General features: G+C 40.5%; 1 protein-coding gene across 1 annotated transcript in view; it reads left to right on the top strand.

Moving 5' to 3' along the window:
• The first annotated feature begins 11186 nt into the window (after window positions 1–11186).
• The window catches only part of LOC122789865 (MAL-like protein), a 348307-nt gene continuing 339301 nt past the window's right edge, over window positions 11187–20192 (top strand). The window contains exon 1 of the mRNA XM_044057302.1: window positions 11187–11446. Within this exon, the coding sequence (XP_043913237.1) occupies window positions 11324–11446 (123 nt within the window). The 5' untranslated portion in view covers window positions 11187–11323. The remainder of the gene's footprint in view (window positions 11447–20192) is intronic.

Genomic DNA, 20192 nt, shown 5'->3' on the forward strand with positions numbered 1-20192 from the left:
CACATTTTATATTATGATTGTTCTTGTTTGTCATAACTAGTACAGAGTGACTATATTTATATAAGGTATTGGATCTCTGTGGAATATTTTGTTATGTTTAATCACTGCTATTTATGATTCTTAGAAAAAAACTTATTCTACATTTTCACCAGGTACTTTTAGATTAGCCACTATCTAACCTAACATTGAAGTATCATCTTAAACACTTCATTCATAAATCTTAATGGTCGCCTATAGTAGTCTCCCTCCAACTCCTGAGTACTGCAACTGGCCCTTGTCCTCTACTGACTGGCAATATGCCTCAGCAGGCTGATCTCACATCATCAGTGGCCAATCTGATTGCATTAGGTGTTCTAAGGCTGTGTAGCAACTGCGTTATACTTGTTTTATGCTTACTGACTGTTCGTTGCTTCTACCAATTGATAGTATAATTTGTGAGATGAATATTTATGAAACATGGAGGCAAGCCTCTTGCATCAGCCCACTCCTGGAAAGCATCACACACCCACAACACTACATCAGTTACAACTCATCACTTACCCTAGAACTTATGCTGGGGTTGTAAAGAAGGAAATTGTCAAAGCCTCCTACAACATACCCTGAAAGCTTCCGCACACTAGGCAATGCCTACTCCTTCTCCATTTCTACATACTACATCTCAACAAAGATCACCCATGAGTTACCAGGAAAACAAGCCTAAGCCCATAAGATCCACTAAGTCAGTTGCCACCCAGGGACATGTCATAGTTATAGGCGACTATATTTAAGCGTACAGATTTCACAGTCAGCAGACTGGACAAGAGCAGGGTGACTGTAAATTGCTTGCATGGTCCCAGGATCTGTGATATCACAAGAGTCCGAAGGTCCTTTCAACCAAACAAGTGTGACAATGACATAGTGGTGGACAATGTGGGAGTGAATGGCCTGAGGTAATCCACCCAGATTGACATGCAGAGAGACATGATGGAAATGAATGTGCATGTATCAAAGGCACTAGATTTTAGTAGTATCTTGCCTTCACCAAGAATGGTGCCTAGCTACCAAAACAAGATAATTGTCTTTAATAATTGGCTAGTAGCTGGTGTCATTCTAAGGGATCCTGTATGTGACACCACTACACAAAAGTGACCCCTCTACAGACCCATCAGCCTCACCTAACTAATATGCGAAGCCATGGCAGAACTTATTTATGCAGGCATAGGCAACTTAACTTATCTAGACTTCATTCAGTTTGGTTTTGCAAGGGGCAGATCCTGTCTTCTGTATGTAATAAACTTCACTGAAAAGATTCCAGAGGCTGTGGACAGTCACCAATCTATGCATGCTGCTTATTTTGACCTGGGCAAAGCTTTTGACACTATCCCTCATGCTGGTATTATTGAAAAGTTAGACAAACTCTTATGTTGTCCATGAGACTGCAACATGGCTATCCAGCAGATCCCAAGTAAGTTGCTGGTACTCTCTCTGAATGTAAACTTATAACTTATGGGCAGTGCAGGGATCAGTGCTAGGATGTCTCTTGTTTGGCATTTATTTTTCAGACATCTAAGCCAATATCCCTGACCAAGTTTGCTGCTGATTGCAAGCTGTGTGCTGTTATCCACTCATCCACTAATACTAAACTGCACCAAAAAGGCTAGAATGTGCAAGTACCTGGTGTACTAAAACAATCTTAAGTGAAATGCAAAAAAAAAAAAAAAAAGTGCAGCATAATAGTGCTCAGAAGAAAAATCTGTTCTCATCTCTGGGTACTTATGTAGACAAATTCCTCTCATTTGATCATCATGTTTCCACCATAATAAGAAAATCTTCTATATGACCCAGTTAATTCCCAGTATCTTCAAGATCCAAAAAAGTAATCTTACCATTGTACTAGTCCCTTATTTTACCCATCATCAAATATATTACCCTCCTTTTGGTAAGTACAAATCCAAGCCCAACTATTTTTAACCAAATTAATTAATTAATTAATTAATTAATTAATTAATTAACAAAGGCCTTAAATCTGTCAACTACCCCAACAGACCAACAGAACTCACCTTATAGTCAGTAAGCTACTGGCTGCTCTGAGATAACCTGTCTCTCACTTTTTGAGCCATGAAAGACTATATTTTATTTGACCTCCAGTTTTTTCTCAAAACATATGGCTTTGCAAGCACATGTACTATGGACCTAAATTTATACCAGCCAAATAAGACTCACTGGAGGGAAAGGCTACTGTCTGGAAGTAATCCCAGCCTATGGTATAAGTCACCACTACAGCTTAAACAAAGTACTAACTTTGTCTGCATTTATGGCTAATCTTGATGATTGGATGGGTGGACATGAATTTGCATGAGGGTTATCGTGTATGGCACTGCTTGATTTGTGAGGTGGGCATTGTTAAGTAGCCATAAAGACTGGCAAGAACATTTAGGTGTGTCTTTATAGCTAGGCTTCTTATGGTCTGTGTGATTGCTTACCTCGTGATGTTCCTGTGTTCCCATGTTCCTAACTCTTCCAGCCAGGATAAGCTCTGCAGTGAAAGAATATCTCAGTTCAGTGTTTCTGTTTTGCTGGTACTTAGAATTGATAGAATATAGGTAAGATGGGTTTTTACTGATTTCCTGTTGGTAAAAATCCAGCAGTTTTATTTACTAGCTTTCACGTAAACATCACCTCTCCCCCCCTCTGTCTCCATCTCCCCAACACCATAATTATCGGTGACTTCAACTACCCCTTCATAAACTGAAAGATTTATATGACCCATAATTCACTTGCTCAGAGTTTATTGGATTTCATCAATGCAAACACCCTGGAGCAACAAGCTAGCTTCCCAACTAGTGGTACAAATATCATAGACCTGGCACTCATGAACATGGTGGAATTCTGCTTCCTCCCATGCATTAACTCCTCCCTAGTAAGATCTGACCACAAAATGATCTCCTTTAGTATTAAAACTAACCTAGAGCCCTCATCAAATTCCAAACTGTTAAGAACTTTGCTAAGGTCAGTTACCTCAAACTAAGTGACAGCTTATTAAACTTCCAAGCCCCTCCAAACCCAGATGACTCTGAGGCCTACTCTGAGCTGTACATAAAAGCCCTATACAACCACATTCATAACTGCATAGAGGAGGCAGTACCTGTCTGAGTTAAATCTATGGTTACTGTCAAAAATAAACTACCCTGGTGGACTCCTATCTTAAATAGGTTATTCAACAAAAGGAAAAAAATCCTCTCCAAAGCCTAGAAGAAACAGACAAAACAGTGCAAAATGACACTCAGCAGTCTAAACAAATAAATTAGAGAGCTAGCCAAATCTGTCAAAGCAAACTACGAGGCAAAGATAGCCTACCAGGTGAAATATAACCATAACATTTTTTTTAATTATGTTTGTAACCTCAGAGGAAACACTCAGCAATGTGTTGAGTTAATCGGGAATAGCAATGCTTAGAACCAGCCCAAAGCTATAGCAAACCTGATGGTCATCAAGTTCATTTCAAACTTATCCCCCCTCCAGCACCTCCTACCAAACTCAAAGAAATGCCTGCAGCCATCCTCCTACTAGTCATTATGAGGGAATAGGTCCTTAGTGTGCTTGCTAAAGCTAAAAACACAACATCCATGGGTCCTGACAATATTCCAGGATGCTTCTTAAATAGCTTAAAACAGAATCTATCAGGGCCACTAGAAACCATCTTTAACCACTCCTCCAGATGGGCTTTGTCCCAGAGGAATGGAGGAATGCAACAGTCATCCCTCTGAATAAGGGGGACCCATCAACTGACCCAGGGAACTACAAACCCATAAGCTTGACCAGTCTTAGCTGCAAGGCCATGGAGAGGATTATCATGGCCCTGATCAATAACAACATAGGAAATCTACAAACACTGGACCAGACCCAATTTGGCTTTGTCAAAGGGAGGCCTTACCTGCTCAGTCTGGTGGACTTCTTCGAGAAAGGCACCAGGGTCAAATGTACACACACTGCTTATCTAGACCTGGCCAAAGCTTTTGACACAATCCCCCACTCAGAGATCCTAGATAAACTTAAACCCCTACACTGTCAGATGGATAGCAAACTGGCTCACTGACAGGGCACGTTGTTTGGATGGGTGAATCTACTTCCATAAGAAATCTGTTACTAGTGGTATCACACAGGGCTCAGTGTTGGGATCCCTCTTGTTTGGTATATACTTCTCTGAAGTGAAGACCAATGTTGGGAGCCTCTGGCTCACCAAGTTCACTGATGACTGTAAGTTGGGATCAATCACTGTATCTCTAAATGATGCTGACATCCTACAAACTGGCCTAAAAATGACTGGTGCCAAAATCATGGTCTGAGACTAAATGTTAAAAAATGCATAATCATACCCTCTGGTAAATCAGATATCTGTGCAAATTGTAATATTGATAGCACACACTAAAAGTAGACCTAGTGGTGAAGGACCTAGCCTAGGAAAGCAGATAGAGAATAACCTAAACTTTGACCACCAGGTAGATATGGTAGTGAGGAACTCCTTCTGTGTTGCTCAACTTATAAGTAAAGGCATGGCATCAAGATCAAAGGAAGTCATAGTGCCATTGTACTTGGCCCTCATCAGGCCAATAATCAAGTACAATCCTCCCTTCTACATGTACCTTACCAGGCACTTACATAAATTGGAGTGGCACCAGAGGTTTCTCACTAAAAAAATACAAAGTGAATGAAACGTGTCTTATGCAGACCAACTAAAGGCCCCATTGCTTTACTCCATCTCATATCGTTTATTGAAAGGTGACTTATGCCTAACTTACAAGGAATTCTCTAATCCAGCCCTGATGAAAACATTATATATTCACAAGAAAAATTATATGAGGGTTACACTTTCCATGGACCTGAACCTTATTTGTGACTCTAACAGAACTTGTTGGAGAGACTGATTCATATTCCAAAGTTTACCTCAGCTTCGGAATAAACTTACCATCTTTGTAAAACAAAGCCTGTCCCTCACTCTCTGCAAAAAGAATTTGGATAACTAGATGGGGAACTGTAAAGTCACTATAGGGTACTGTCCATTTCTCTTATGGACAGAGGCAGTTTGTAAAATGACTCAGGGCTCCAACACCCAAAGAACTACTGCCCTCATACTACCCCATTCTATATCTGGGGAATTAAGATGTAAAACTGTCATATCCTGAGTATTATTGGCTAGGCTTGTAAAGGCTCTTCTGCCATTAGCCTAGTAATCAGCTATGAACCTATGAATTTAGATTCAGTAGCTAGCTACTGTTGTGAAAGACGAACATATAGATTATTTTTTCAGGTAATGGACTCATTTTTGCTAAACTTTTATTTGCTAAATTATATCATTGTGAAGGGCAGTATGTGATATTCTCATGACCTATACTGAATGACTGATGTTCTTTGTGTTTCACTGTTGCAGTCATCACATTTGGGTTATCTGCCTGCTGGTAGCCCTCAGCCGGCCTGAATACCAGAGTCTTTGGATTTCTGCAACGGATGCTGTCGCTTCTTCCATGACATCATGTCATCAGGGGTATAAAACATGCAGCCGACGCCATTACATCAGTCTTTCTTGCCGTGCGGTGCCCGAAGCAGAAGCAGTTTGCAAGTGCCAGTCGGCCTACTCCTGAAATTTCCATTTTCGAGTTTCACACCCGAAGTCTTCAAAACAGCTAAGTACCCCCTTGGGGATCCTTGTTTCTTGCTCTAACCAATGTCAGAAAAAATTAACAATTGTCTTGCCTGTAGAAAGCAAATACATCATAGAAATTTTCATTCTTATTGTGTCACCTGTTTAGGCCCAGACCACGACGTCCCTCACTGTCGGTTTTGTGCCTTGTTCAATGCCCAAACTATTCGTCGTTGGGCTATTTTTGTAGCTAAATACTTTTGTTCTCAATCTCAGTACTCCAAAATGGCTTTGTTAAGCCATCCGACTACCGATCTTCCGAAAAAACGTAAGGATAAAGACAGAGACAGACCGCATAGGTTCAAAACTGCCGATGACGCTTCTGTTAAGCTAGTTGCCAGTCCGCCAGTACTCAGTGAGGCGCTTTTGCAGTCCCTGATACCAGCTACTACAGATACACAGGCCTCTACTGAGACCCATTCGGAGTCCGGTATGCTGCGAGATGCTTCTTCGACTATGGAACCTGCGGATGTCTCTACCTTTGATGGGTCCAGAGCCGCTGTGCAGGCACCAGCTTCTGAGGGTGTATTCAGGCCTACAGACTTTCATATTAAACCAACAGCATCGTTTTCAACTAGAAGTACCGAATTCCTCAGGCCTAAAACTCACACTACACCTAGAAAACCGATGACCAAACCGATGACTCAGACCAATATGCCTCAAAAACAAATGCTTAGAATGACTGAAGACCTTATTACCTTAATTAGGGGAAGCCAGCCTTCCCCCTCTAAGAGACCTAGAACCGATTTTCTTTTGATTCCTCTGATCAGGAATCTGATATCTCTGCTCCTTCTGATTACCAAGATTTGCCCTTATCTACTTATAAGGATTCTGATGCAGAGGATTCCATCCCCCTCTGCTTCTCTTCCAGAAGATTTTTCTTTTGGTGAAACTTTGCATACCCTTAGGGAACATTTCTGCTGGGAAAGCCAGGACTATTCTGAGTTCAAAAAGAGACTTAGGGAATTCTTACTCCTGCCTCAACACAGGCCTCTAGCTATCCCTCCTGTTCTGGCTATTGTAGATGATGTTTTCTTGGACTCTAGCCTTACCCCAGACACTTTACCTCCAGCTCCCAAAAAAACCTGATAGGTACTACAGAGTACCTGACTCTCACAAGTTCCTCTTTAAGAATCTTACTGTGGATCCACAGACCATTTCCCAAGGACCAAAAGGTATTAAGGCTACTGCTGCCAAAACCCTACCCCTTCTGATAGAGATTCTAGAGTCTTAGACAGATGAGGTAAGAAAGTTTACACTTCTGCTACTTTGGCCATTAGGGCTCTAAATTGCCAGTTTCATATGCTAAAGTATCAGCAGCATATTATGGGACTACTTAAACAGAAAATGATGTTGATTCCTGAATGTACTGAACGCAAAGACTTGCAAGATTTAATGCATTCTGCAGAACAAGTAGGCAAAAATACTTTGCAATGTGGTTTTCATAATTTAGAAGTATCTTGCTGGGCTGCTGTCTCTGGGTCTGTACTTAGAAGGCATGCTTGGCTTAAGGAACAAAACCTGCCAGGTCATGTTAAAGCTAAATTACTGGATGCACCCTTAAACAAAGACTGCCTTTTTGGCAACACAGCAGAGGAAGTCCTCAAAAAGATGCAGGAAAAGGCTAAATCTATGCAAACCTCCTTTCCTAAAAGTGCAGCCTCCCAGATTCAGTAGGCATTGGCCTTTAAAGAACTGATCCTTTCCAGTCCCTTCCAGGCCTTCTCAGTCCAAACCTAGGAACAGCAGACCACCAAGGCTTCAGTCTCAGGCTACACACAGATCTAAGCAATGGGGGGCTCCCACTTCCAAAGCAGGGAGTAGTAAGCCACCCCCTATGGAAAATGGCACAATGACTTAACCTTAACCCTTCCAAGCCCTGATTAACTACTTGCTCCCTTAGGAGGAAAGTTCGCCCTGCATGCAAAAAACTGGGAACTCATTACCCAGGACAAATGGGTTTTAAACATAGTTTCCCGAGGGTACAGATTCCACTTCCACACACTACCAACCCCAAATGGTTGGCCAGACCTCCCCCCAAATCAATGGATGGAGGCCCAACAGTAGGTTCTATCCCTTCTCAGTATCAGGGCTATTCAACCTGTCCCAGCAGAACTAAGGGACAAGGTTTTTATTCAAGACTGTTTCTAGTACCCAGAAAAGAAAATTCCTGGTGTCCTATCCTGGACCTCTCTATTCTCAACACCTTTCTGGTGGTTCTAAAATTCAAAATGCTGACTTTTCAACAGCTTCTTCCTTTGCTAACCAAGGATGCCTGGCTGGCAACCCTAGAAGTAAAGGAAGCTTACTTGCACATCCCAATAAGAGAATCCTGCAGACAATACCTAAGTTTCAGGGTGGGCTCCATGCACTTTCAGTTCTCTACACTTCCCTTTGGCTTACCTACTGTGCCCAGGGTGTTCACAAAGTGTCAAGCTCCAGCCATTGCATTTTGCAAGCAGAGAAATATTCAAATATACCCATATCTGGACAATTTTCTGATTCAGGCAGAAAGCCAGGACTTGCTATTACAGCACCTGGCAATTGTAAAGAAACTTTTATCCTCATTGGGGTACACCATCAATGAAAAGAAATGTCACCTAGTAGCCTGCCAACAGATTTTATTCCTGGGAGCAAGCTTGAACACAACTTCCCAGATGGCATTCCTCTCTCTGGAGAAACAAGTTTATTTGACAAACTACTTCAAACTATTGGTCACAAAAACCCAGCTATCTGCAAGGAAAATACTGCAAGCCCTGGGATTCTTGGCCTCTTGCATTCTGTTAATTCCATATGCAAGACTGCATATGAGGAAACTCCAATGGTATCTAAAAGTTTATGGTGTCAACATTCTCAGAACCTGGAAACAATGATTCCTATCATTCCTTGTCTAAGGACAGAGTTCCTTTGGTGGGCAGAGGCCTGCTACCACAACAAGGGACTTCCTTTCACTCTACCCCCTGCCACCCATACCCTAACAACAGACGCATCAGACTATGCATGGGGGGCTCACATGGCTGGGCAGTGCATTCAGGGCAAATGGAAACCGAGACAGATGCACCTGCATATCAACCAAGAAGAAATGTTAGCTGTACAGAATGCTCTGACAGCCTTCAAAGACCTTATTCTCCCAGGCCAACTTTTGGTAAGGACAGACAACACCACAGTTATGTGGTACATAAACAAGCAGGGGGGAACCCACTCCTTTCCTCTCTGCAGACTAGCCATGGCTCTGTGGAGCACAGCCTTGAGCTACCAAGTGCATCTACAAGCTCAATTCCTGCCAGGCAAACTAAATTCACTGGCAGACGACCTAAGCAGAAATCTCATGGACCCACATGAATGGAAACTAGAACCCAAAATATTCAACCTCTTGAGGAACAAATGAGGGACCCCCAGAGGTAGACCTTTTTGCCTCCCCTCAGAACTACCAATTGAACAAATTCTGCACCAGAACTCCCACAGTCAAGCTTGGATAGTTGATGCCCTGCCCTTTACCTGGAAAGCCTCTCAGTTTATGCCTTTCCCCCTCTGCCTCTCCTCTTGAAAGTTCTACTAAAGATCAAACAGGACAAGCCAAGAACAATACTGATTGCACCAGACTGACCACGCCAGCACTGGTACCCCCTCTTGTGCAGTCTGATACTGCTACAACCATGGCACCAGCCTCAGACCCCTTCCCTGCTGTCCCAGCAGGCGGGCCAGATTCTGCACCCTCAGCTTCAAACCCCGAACCTTGCAGCCTGTCTAATTCCATGAGCTCTCCTCTAGCATCCCTCAGTAAGCAGGTGCTGGATGTCATTCTGGAGGCAAGGAGGCCTAGTACCAGAAAATCCTATGCGGAAAAGTGGAAAAGATACTGCTCCTGGAGCCAGGCTCAGGGGATGGCCACAATGGTGCCCAACATACCTCATATTCTAGAGTACTTAACAGAGATGCTCCAGAAGGGCCTATCCTTCTCATCAATTAAGATTCATGCCACTAACATTTCAGCATATCATAATACTGAGCCACCCCTTTTCTCTCACCCCTTGCTAAAACAATTCCTTAGAGGGGCCAAAAATTTAAGACCCCCCCCAGGAGAGCTCCCACTCCAGCTTGGGACCTTAACTTTGTATTGGAAAAGCTCACTCTTCCCCCCCTTTGAGCCAGCTGCAACAGCAGAGTTGAAATTCCTTTCTTGGAAAACAGACTTACTTCTAGCCATCACTTCAGCAAGAAGAGTGTCAGAATTACAGGCCCTCATGGCAGTGGATCCCTTCATTATCTTTCATACGGACAGGGTTACCCTCAGGACTAATCCTTCCTTTATGCCCAAGGCGGTGTCTAGTGTGGCCCTAATCCAGTCCATTCATTTGCCTACTTTTTTCCCTAATCCACAAAACAAAGGTGAACAGATACTGCACTCTCTCGACGTGCACAAACAACTTAGATTCTATCTGGACAGGACTAAGCCTCTCAGAAAATCTGACCAGCTGCTAGACGGCAGAGGGGAAGGCCATTTCAAAGCAAACCATTTCCAAATGGATAGCCCATTGCATTCACTTCTGCTACAAGCACCATGGAAAACCTACCCCACAGGGGATAAGATCACATTCCACCAGGGCTGCATCTACCTCTATGGCATTTCTCAGTGGAGTCCCTACCAGGGACATCCTGGAAGCTGCTAGCTGGAGCTCTGTACATACCTTCACCAAGCATTACCACCTGCCTATCTTTTCCAAATCCAGAGCTGGATTTGCCACAGCAGTCTTACAGGGCTTAATAGCTGGCCCTAATGCTCTTTAACTACCTCCTCCCTTCCTTAGCTTTGGGAATCAATCCAAATGTGATGACTCTAACAGTGAAACACAAAGTGCATAGTACAGTTGTGTACACTTACCATAAATGTAGATGTTCGAGTGTATTCACTGTTGTAGTCCTGGTTACCCTCCCTCCAGCCCCAGGACTTCTCTTGCCTCTACCTTTCCTTCTTGTTTGGTATATAGATATTTTTTCTTGTGTATTTGCTTTTTGATAGGGGTGTACCATACCATATAATTGGTTCCTGTTGTGGGGCCACCTGACATCTGGGACAAGAAAAACAGATGTAATGGCATCAGCTGCATGTTTTATACCCCTGACGACATGACGTCATGGAAGAAGCGACAGCATCCGACACAGAAATCCGAGACTCTGGTATTCAGGCCATCTGAGGGCTACCTGCAGGCATATAACCCAAATGTGATGACTGCAACAGTGAATACACTCAAACATCTACATTTATGATGTGTACATAACTGTACTTTCGCATGGTGTTAAATTACTTTTTTTCCCCTTATAATTAATGCCTAAATATTAGTAGAAGTGAATATCACTGACACAGTTGACAGTTCTATTGAAAGAATGAGAGCCCTTGTTATCCATGTAGTAATGGTATGTTTATTCAGTCTGTGTTTACATTTTGCAATCTGATCATTAAGTTTTTTTTTTTCATTATATGTTCCAAGTTCTGATGAACAAGGGTGGTTGTGAAGAACAGGTTGTTCAAGCTGCATTAGTTTCAAGGTGTATCACACACCTACATGCAAGACTTAACAGTGTACTGCAAATCCCAACTGAACCAACACTTGGAAGGTCAGTGATCCCTGTAAGACAGAGGGGCAAATGGCAGCAGCAGCGGCAGCGGCAGCAGCGGCAACAGCTCATTTAGGCACTCCTGCAAGTTCAATACCTTCTGGATTAGATGTATTCAAAACCTTACCAGATTTCTTTATTTTACCTGAACTGGTAAGTGGTTCTTATTTCCCATTAAAAGAAGAATATACAGGTGAGGATGTCTTTGACAAAATAAGCTGTAATGCCTGGCATGTATGATGACTAGAGAATAATTTGCTGGCTGAGTTAACCTTATATTAATTTAATGTAGTCACTGCACATGCAGGAGTGGTTTCAGAAAATGCATTCCACTTGTATTACTATTGCTAAAGCAGCTGATGTAAAGTTATTTGGATTGTGGAAGGGCTAAGCTGATGTAATTGTCCTAAGAAGGATGATACTGTTTAAATCACACTGTAGTTAGAACACACACTTTGTGTTAGTATCTTATGCACTGTATATATTCTTTGTTTTCATATCTTAGTTGTATTGCTGTTGTACTTGACAGACAAAATATATTTAGAAATACTGTGGTTAGATGTATTTTTTCTAATTTGTTCGTACTTCTGTTGTTACAAGTTATGTGGTTCTTCATGCCTTTAAGAATAGTGACTGTGAATGAATGTGTTCTTAATGTACTTTACTGCTGTGACAGTTATTTTTTCTGCTGATTGAAGATCCCCTAACTTTGTTTCAGTCTATACACTTCCGTAATGACATCCTGTTATTCAGTACTGACACACCAGACAATGTACTTAATATTCAAAAGGCAACTAAAAGGGAGTATGAAATGAAGTTACCAGGTTTATTGGTGACATTTAGTCATTAACTAAGGCTGACTCTTAACTCTTTAATCAATGAAGCTCTTATTAGAGATCAGGATCAAACCTTGTAGGTAAATATCTTAATTATTGTGCCAATTGGTCTTTTTTTGGCTTTACTTTTCTCCAAGTAGTACCTGAGCTGTTCATAGGTTCACAGATTAGTAATAGGTTAGCTGCCCCTGTGAACCATTTTAAGCCTACCCAGTTACCTTATATGAGAATCAAACCCTGCACCTTGTGTCTATAAAGCAAATGCCTTAACCATTATGCCAATCTTCCAACCTCACAAGCTTTAGCATGCAAAGCCAATCTGTTAACAAGTAAAATAAAATAAAGTAAAATTACCAGAACCACGATGTCAGCACTGGTACATTTATTAAAACACAAGTAAAACTTTCACTCTCAAGCTTCATTCTGGCATATGTAACAAAACAGTCATAGTTTAAATAGCTAAAATCAAGTTACATGATACAGAAAAACACAAAATATGGCCAAATGTAAGATATGCCAGGCATACTATGTAGGAATGACTAACAGGAAGTTTAAAGAAATAATAGGTAATCATCTTTCGACTATACACAGAAGAATTATTACTAATGCATTTTACAAGCATATAGCAGATACAGATGACACATCATTTTAAATTTATGATCTTACAAACAATTGTTGAACCATTATGAGGAGGCAATATCAAAGTCATTTTTTTCCTGTGTGGTTCTGAGTTTGTGAATGTTAAGCATTTAACTGAACAAGAGCCATCAAGAAAACAATAACATTTAAATGTGCTTTATCAGTTACGGATTGCCAGCATCACACCTCGATACATAGAGTAACCTGGAGTCTGAACAAAGGCAGGGCTTTCAAGCTTAGTTTTCAGATGCAAATGTCTTTCCCTTTAATAAAATTCAGTGCCACAAAGAAAGAAAGAAAGCAAATATGTTCATCTAACTCTTCTTACTTTCTGTCACTATTTGATTTTGCATGTTTTCTACACTGTAATTTCTGTAAAAGGGCATGTTTCTTCTGGAACTGGGGAAAGAAGATTAACATCAAAGACTTTAATTCTAGCTACGGTGTTTACAACTGTGAATGAAATGCAAACCATCTCAGCCCAAGTGACACACATAAATTACAAAGGTCAAACACTGAACTACAGTTGTTACTTTGAAAAGAGCAATTTACTCAGTTACATTTTCAAGTCTGTCATTCAAACATTCCTTAAAGGAGAACCACACCCAAAGACTCAAAAAGCAGGTTTATTTCATCATGGTTTGGTGTTTCCTACATTTTAACACCACTCTGGGACTATTTACAGGCTTTTAAATATTGTATATGTAATTTCTGAGTCTGACCACATGGAGCTTGGCATCTTGAAGTAATTCTGATTGTTTAATCTGCCTCTAGTTATCCCAGAATGCAGTGCTCATCTGTAAAATGTTACATCACACAGGCCTCTTTCTTCCTAAAGCTCCTGTCATTGCATTGATTTTACATGCATACACTGCTGTCTTTCAGTCAGTTTTAAGTAACATTTCATGCTGTTTAATGACTACTTAAAACACAAATAGAGCAAATGCCACAGAATAGACATGCAAAATGCTTTTTACTGCTACTTCCTTTTAGAATGGCTAAACTGCAGTTTTGCTGTGAAGCCTGAATTGTACTACTTTGACTCATCTCCCATTCCCCTTCACAACTAACTTCCCTAGCTGTCAAAGTGCTAAGGGTAATTTGAGCTGTTACTTGTTGTGATTGACATCTCACAGCAGGAGACTTGACTCATGTACTGTTTCTTTGTTTTAGCCTTTACTTTCTGTATGGGTAGGGGGAGGACCAGGGAGCTGTGACATAACAGCATGGGTGGGTTTTTAGGACGGTCATGGTGATGTCAATTTGGGGAGGGAATTGTCCAGAAAATTACTTGCATTCAGTGGCCTTGATGACATCAATGAATTGGAGACTTTTCCAGGATGGGATAAAGGTTTTTTGAAAGTGAAACCACCACAGTCCAGTAAGTTACTGTTCTAGTGGAGAGATACAGTCAATTTAAAATATTTTAAATGCTGCGTTGTTGTTTACGCATAGCAGGGACAATAAACAGGGAGAAAAAGGAGAGATGAGGTGAGCATTTAATAAAATAATCCCATTGTTGTCCTTTAAAATGCTGCAACAGAGATGGCCACTAATGAAAATCAAAGAAAGTACAGTAATTAAAAATGCAGATTGATGCTGACAGTGAAAAGTAAGCAGTCACAGCAATGTTGTAAACTGATGAGAGAGAAAACTACAGTAAATGATCCTCTCACCTTAAGGATTCTTTTCTATCCCTCTAACTTTACATCAGAAAGGTGAAGGCATTGACTGTAAAACAAAATAATGCTAGCCGTGGCAGCCTCTTTCAGATCATTTTGGGGGTATAGTGGTATAACAAATTAAAAAATAGTAGTAACTATTTAGTTTGATACAGAGGCATTAGCAATGCAGAAAAGTTCAAGATTGGGTGAAAAACATGTTTTTTCTTCAGTTTTTGGGTGTAGTTCTCCTTTAATATTTAAAGGAAGTTAATGAGCTGCACTGCTTAAAATGCAGGGAAAGTTTATTCCAGAGGTTTGGGAGACACAGGTTTATAAACCTGACCCTCCACTACATTTTATTTATTTGTTAGTGAAGATTTAGGTGCCTGGTTTTAGTATTGGTGGAGCCAGTGGATTTACGGAGCTATATTAGGTCCAGGACAATTGGGTCTTTGTGCAGCAAACAAGACACATCTCTCCTCAGTGCTCTGTAGACCACTGAATAAACAGATAGAGCTTCCAGCCTCTGTTGATAGCTTGGAGACTTTAGGCCTGGGATCTTTATAGTTAGGAACATTTGGTGTCTTTGTAATTGTTCAATATGTTTAGTGAGATTCATCCTGAATGTAGTGTTGTACTTGTTAACTATTTTATTTATTCAACATTTCTTTACCAGGAAAGTCCGACTGGACCTTGCAGGTTCTTTTCAGCAGAGGCCCAGGAGAAAAGGTCCATGAGTAACAGTAAATTTTCATGCACACATTACAATAATCAATAAATTATAAAGTAAACAAAATGTAGTATACATAAGAACATACAAATTTGTTGCATCTTGACAACAAAACCTAGGCTTTGAACATAGCTAGTACTATTTGTAGGAATGCCTTATGTCAAGATATAAGGTTAAGACAGGTCAGTAGGAATGAAGGATTAAACACTGGGGGAGAAGCTGGATGTGTTTTGGTATACTGTGATGTATCAGAGTACTCATGAGGGGTTAGTATAGGAACATAGCCACTTATTTTTTATATAAGCTTTAAGTGATGGATTAAAGTGGTTAGTGGATGAGATTGAGAGAATGACGTTAGGGAGGGAGTTCCCTATACGATATATATAGTTGGAAAATAGAGATTCTCCTGCAGTGTTGTTGGCCTTGGGAGACAGTAAGTAAGTTCTTGTTGTTAGAGCAAAGTGGTCTGCTGGAACTGTAAGGAAGGATGAGATTTTGTAGTGCAGAGGTTCTAGTATATAAGTTTCTTATGGATTTTTTTATAGTTAGGGAGACATGCAAGTCAAATGTTAGGGTATTGGCTATTTCCACTCCAAGAAGCTTTGTATGGTTTATCAAGGAAATCACAGTATTGTCTTTAGCTATTATGTTAAATGTTCGGCATGAGATAGATGTCTTGTTAGGCTGGAAGAGTAATAATTTAGTTTTGTTTGGGTTCAGGATTAGATGGGTATTGGCTAACCATGTTTCAACAGAAGTGAAAGATTCCTGTGTTTGAGAATGAAGAGTTGATAGAGAAGTGCAGCACAGATAAGTGTTGAATCATCTGCATACTGTATTATAGAACCATGTGGAGTAGCTGTGTGTAGATTATTAGTAGAGGGCCCAAGATAGATCCTTGGGGACACCAATGGATAAGGGAAGGAGTGGAGATAGGTCAACCTACCATTGAACAGATTGTTGAAGGCCAGATAAATAGTTACAAAACCATGCTGTGGCAGATGGTGAGAAGGATAGTTTAGTTAGTACATCTATTTGTTTGGAATGGGAGACCATATCAAAAGCTTTTGATAGGTCTAGAAAGATGGCAGATACAAAGTTGTTGTTATTCCTGTGATGGTTTACGGTATTAGTGAAGGATAAGGGAGCTGTAGTGGTACTATGTGATGGGTGAAACCCATGCTGAGTGTTCTTGAGAAGGTCATTTGTTAGTAAGAATTTCATGACCTGGAGATGAATACACTTTGGGTAGCTTAGAAAGAGGTGAAAGAATAGCAATTGGCTGATAGTTTGTCAGTTCTGTGGAAGGTCCCCCTTTATGAAGTGGGATTACATGGGAAATTTTCCACAGATGAGGGACCTTGCTTTTGAGAATGGATCTATTTATAAGGATTGATACTGGGAAGGCTATAGATTCAGCTGCAATTTTGAGGTATTCACTGGGTAAGTTATCTATGGCAAGTGTAGTAGGTTTTAGTTTTTGTAGTAGTTTTTTTATAGTGGCTGTAGGGACTGGGGAGAAAGAGAATGAGGCATTGCTAGTTGTAGACTTGGCTGGTTTGATATCAGGAGTAGGAGTTTGCTGTTTGGAAAGGGCAATTATAGATTCAGAAAAATGTTTGTTAAAAATTGTAGCTATGCTATCAGAATTGTTGTGGATGTTTGGCATTGGTGTAGTAGATTTTCCTGGGTGAAGGATTGAGTTTATAGCTGGCCAGAATTTTTGAGGTTTTTTGATATGTGTTTTAAATGTTATGATAGAAATTTATTTTATCCTGTTTTATTTTTTTATCCTGTTTTATTTGTTTTTTGCCTTATTTCTAAGTTCTTGATACTGTTGTTTAGAAACTACTGTGTTAGTCTTATGTCGTAGTTCCCAGGCTTTATCTCAAGTTTTCAGAATGGCCCTAGTGTCTCTGATTAGCCAGGGGGCATAGTTTGATTTTGCTCTGATGGTTCTAACAGGGTCATGTGCATTTAATGTATCTAAGAAAGATTTATTAAAATGGTTCACTGCATCGTTTAGGTCAAGGTATTTGAGTGGAGTCCAATTGCACCTTTGTAGGTCAGCTAGTAAGTTGTCAAGATTAAAGTTATGTTTTTTTCTGAGTTGTTTAAACATAGTAGGTTTTGATGGGAATTTGTGTTGTCGTATAAGAAATGTGGGTAGGTGGTCGTTCAGACCATCAGGAAGGCAACCTGACTGGAATGAGTGAGAGGAGTTATTTAATAATATCCAATCCAAGGTTGATTGTTTTTTACTAGCTTTAGCCATTTGGGTAGGTTCTTGAATAGTTTGTGTAAAACCATGCATGTTTATGTGATGGATGGGGTGATCTGTATCACATGCAAGCCAGTCTAAATTAAAATCCCCAGTATGAATGTCTCATGACTAAGGGTACTACTTGCCCAATGCAATAGATATTCTATTAGTGGGACATTATTTCTAGGTGTGATTTAGCAGCCAATTATATTAAGTATTTTTCTTGAATTTATGGTTAGTGTGGTATGGATGATTTCTGCACTGTCCAGTTGTGGGGTTTTGCATTCAAGGAAAGTTAAAGTGAGATGGTCTTTAAAAAGGACAGCAACTCCACCTCCTCTTTTGTTGAGTCTATCCACCTGTAGTATGGAGTAACCTGAGGGTGGTATTTCATTGTCTATTGTACTTGGTTTTAACCATGTTTCAGTTATTATGACTATGTCTGGGGAGTATTTAGCTAGAGTGGCATGGAGGCTGTCCAATTTCTTGGCTATACTTCTAATATTAATGTTCATTAGCAATAGGTCTGATTTTTTTCTGTTTAGGATTGGATGTGTGGGAGTGTTGAGACTAGAGTGATTAGATGGGTTGGTGTTATCTGAGAGTGATCCATGGTTTGGGTGGGTGTCACTGTTAAGCAATAACCTAGAGGCAATGTGGGTAAGTAGTTTCAATAGTTTGATAAGTTCATTGTTGAATAACTGAGAATTATATTGACTATCTTTAGTAGGTATTAATTTAAATGGAAAATATTGGAGGCTAGTGATATTGACAAGTGTAGGATTGATGGTGAGATATTTACATGGAGTAGTATGGTAAGGTGGGTTTGTGGTGTGATGAAAAGTGGGTGTCTGGAATGTGTTGTGGTGATAAGTAAGTGAGGTGAGATAGTAATATGAGTGTAGTGAGAGGTGATAGGTGAAGCACAAGCATGTTATAGGTCTAGGGGGAGGAAACAAGATAACAGGAAGTGCGTCTAATTGGATCGATAGAGTGAGGGAGTGTCTGCCTAGTGCTCAAGAGTAGAAGCACTGGGGCCAGGTGGGATATGGGGGCAGGGTAGTGGAGTGGAGTGAGCCCGAAGGGTGAATGGAGTAGGCAGAGCAACCCCAGCAGGAGGGATTCCAAATAGAAAAGAATAAAACAATCAGGAGCCAGGAAATATAAGTAAGACAATACACTATGTTAGAGCTTTTCAGCTAACAGAAACCAAATGTTGCTGGCAAGCTCTTTAAGGATGAGTAGAGCTAAGGGAACTGGGACTGAACTAAAGGTTTGTTTTGGAATAGTTTTAACCTTAGACTCTGGAGCTCACCTATTCGTATACAGAGGGAATAAGGAACTTGTACAATTAGTAGAGTATGTTCCTACTTAGTGACCGACTTCATTAAAGCTCTCCAAGTTAGAAGCTGACTGGAGCTCAGTGCAGCTGTGCTCACCTCACATGATGGTCACAAAGTAAGAGAAAAGTGTTAAAAACAATCCAATGACATTCACTTAATAATTAATTCTACTGGAAGGCTTGTGTTTAAAAGGTGAGATTTCCCAGGGCTGATTTGAACTTTTGCTGAAAATTTGCTTCAGAACTGAAGGTGGTGGAGGGTGCGATCCTGAGGCTTGTGGATGGCCGAGCAAACTAATAATTAATTCTACTAGAAGGCTTGTGTTTAAAAGTTCAGATTTCCCAGGGGTGATTTGAGCTTTTGCTGAAAATTTGCTTCAGAACCAAAGGTGTGTGGGGGGGCACGCTTAACTAGTCTGAGTGCTTAACTAGTCTGAGCAATACTAAAATACTAAGTGGAAGGGAATGATTACCTCTTTAGACCTTGAAGATATTCTTTTGGAAATTAGCTGTACTAATTAAAATGATTTCTTGACAACTGCTGTCACATGATAATCAGAAGAGAGTGAATTATCAACCCAAGGTCCTAGGTCCCTGACTATATTTTTGTTGTGTAACGGTTTGTTGTCTGTACAGTATTATGAGGAGAAAGGTTGTCTGCCAAAAGTAAGGATATCACACCTTTTAGCATTTAGTCTGAGCCCATGTTTAGTACACCAAGAGTTTACCAGGGAGAGTTTATTCTGGAGGATTTGGGTGTCAGAGTGTGACTCAATAACAGCCTGCAGTTTGTAGTCTTCTACAAATCTTGTTAGCTGGAAGTCTTGGCTCTCTGCTTTGAGATCTGATAAGTAAATGTAAAAAGGATAGGTCATAGCACTGTGCCTTGAGAGATACCACTGACCATTTTCATAATTTCTGACAAGACTCCCTTACACTGTCTAGGTTCTGTCTTTCAGCCAGTTTATTATCCATCTTACCACATATGGGTTGATTTTTAAAGCATTTTATCTTTGTATAATGCCAGCACTGGTGATGATGTTGAAGGCTTTGGCCAGGTCAAGATATACTACTTTGAGGGGAGATCTGTCCTTGCACAGCATCTGTAACTCTTTCAAATAAGTTTACCAGATTTGGTAGATAGGCGCTAACCTTCACAATGCCAAACCTTTGGGGGTCTAGTCTAATAGGATTCTTGATATCATAGTTTATAAAGTCAGTCATAATATGTACCTTGGCTTTGCAGATGAGACTTGTAAAGCTGATAGGTCTGTAATGACCTGAGACACTCTTTATGGCCACTCTTACAGTGGCATCCCCACTGCAGTGCTCCACCCATCAGAGACAGAACCATTAGTTAAGCTTAGGTTAAACATTTTAAGGAGTGGGTATGCAAAGGGATGTTTAACACTATTAATTAAGCAA

This window comes from Protopterus annectens, chromosome 1.part2 (assembly GCF_019279795.1).
Source record: "Protopterus annectens isolate FY-2018-M chromosome 1.part2, PAN1.0, whole genome shotgun sequence".
Classification (NCBI taxonomy): Eukaryota; Metazoa; Chordata; order Ceratodontiformes; family Protopteridae; genus Protopterus; species Protopterus annectens.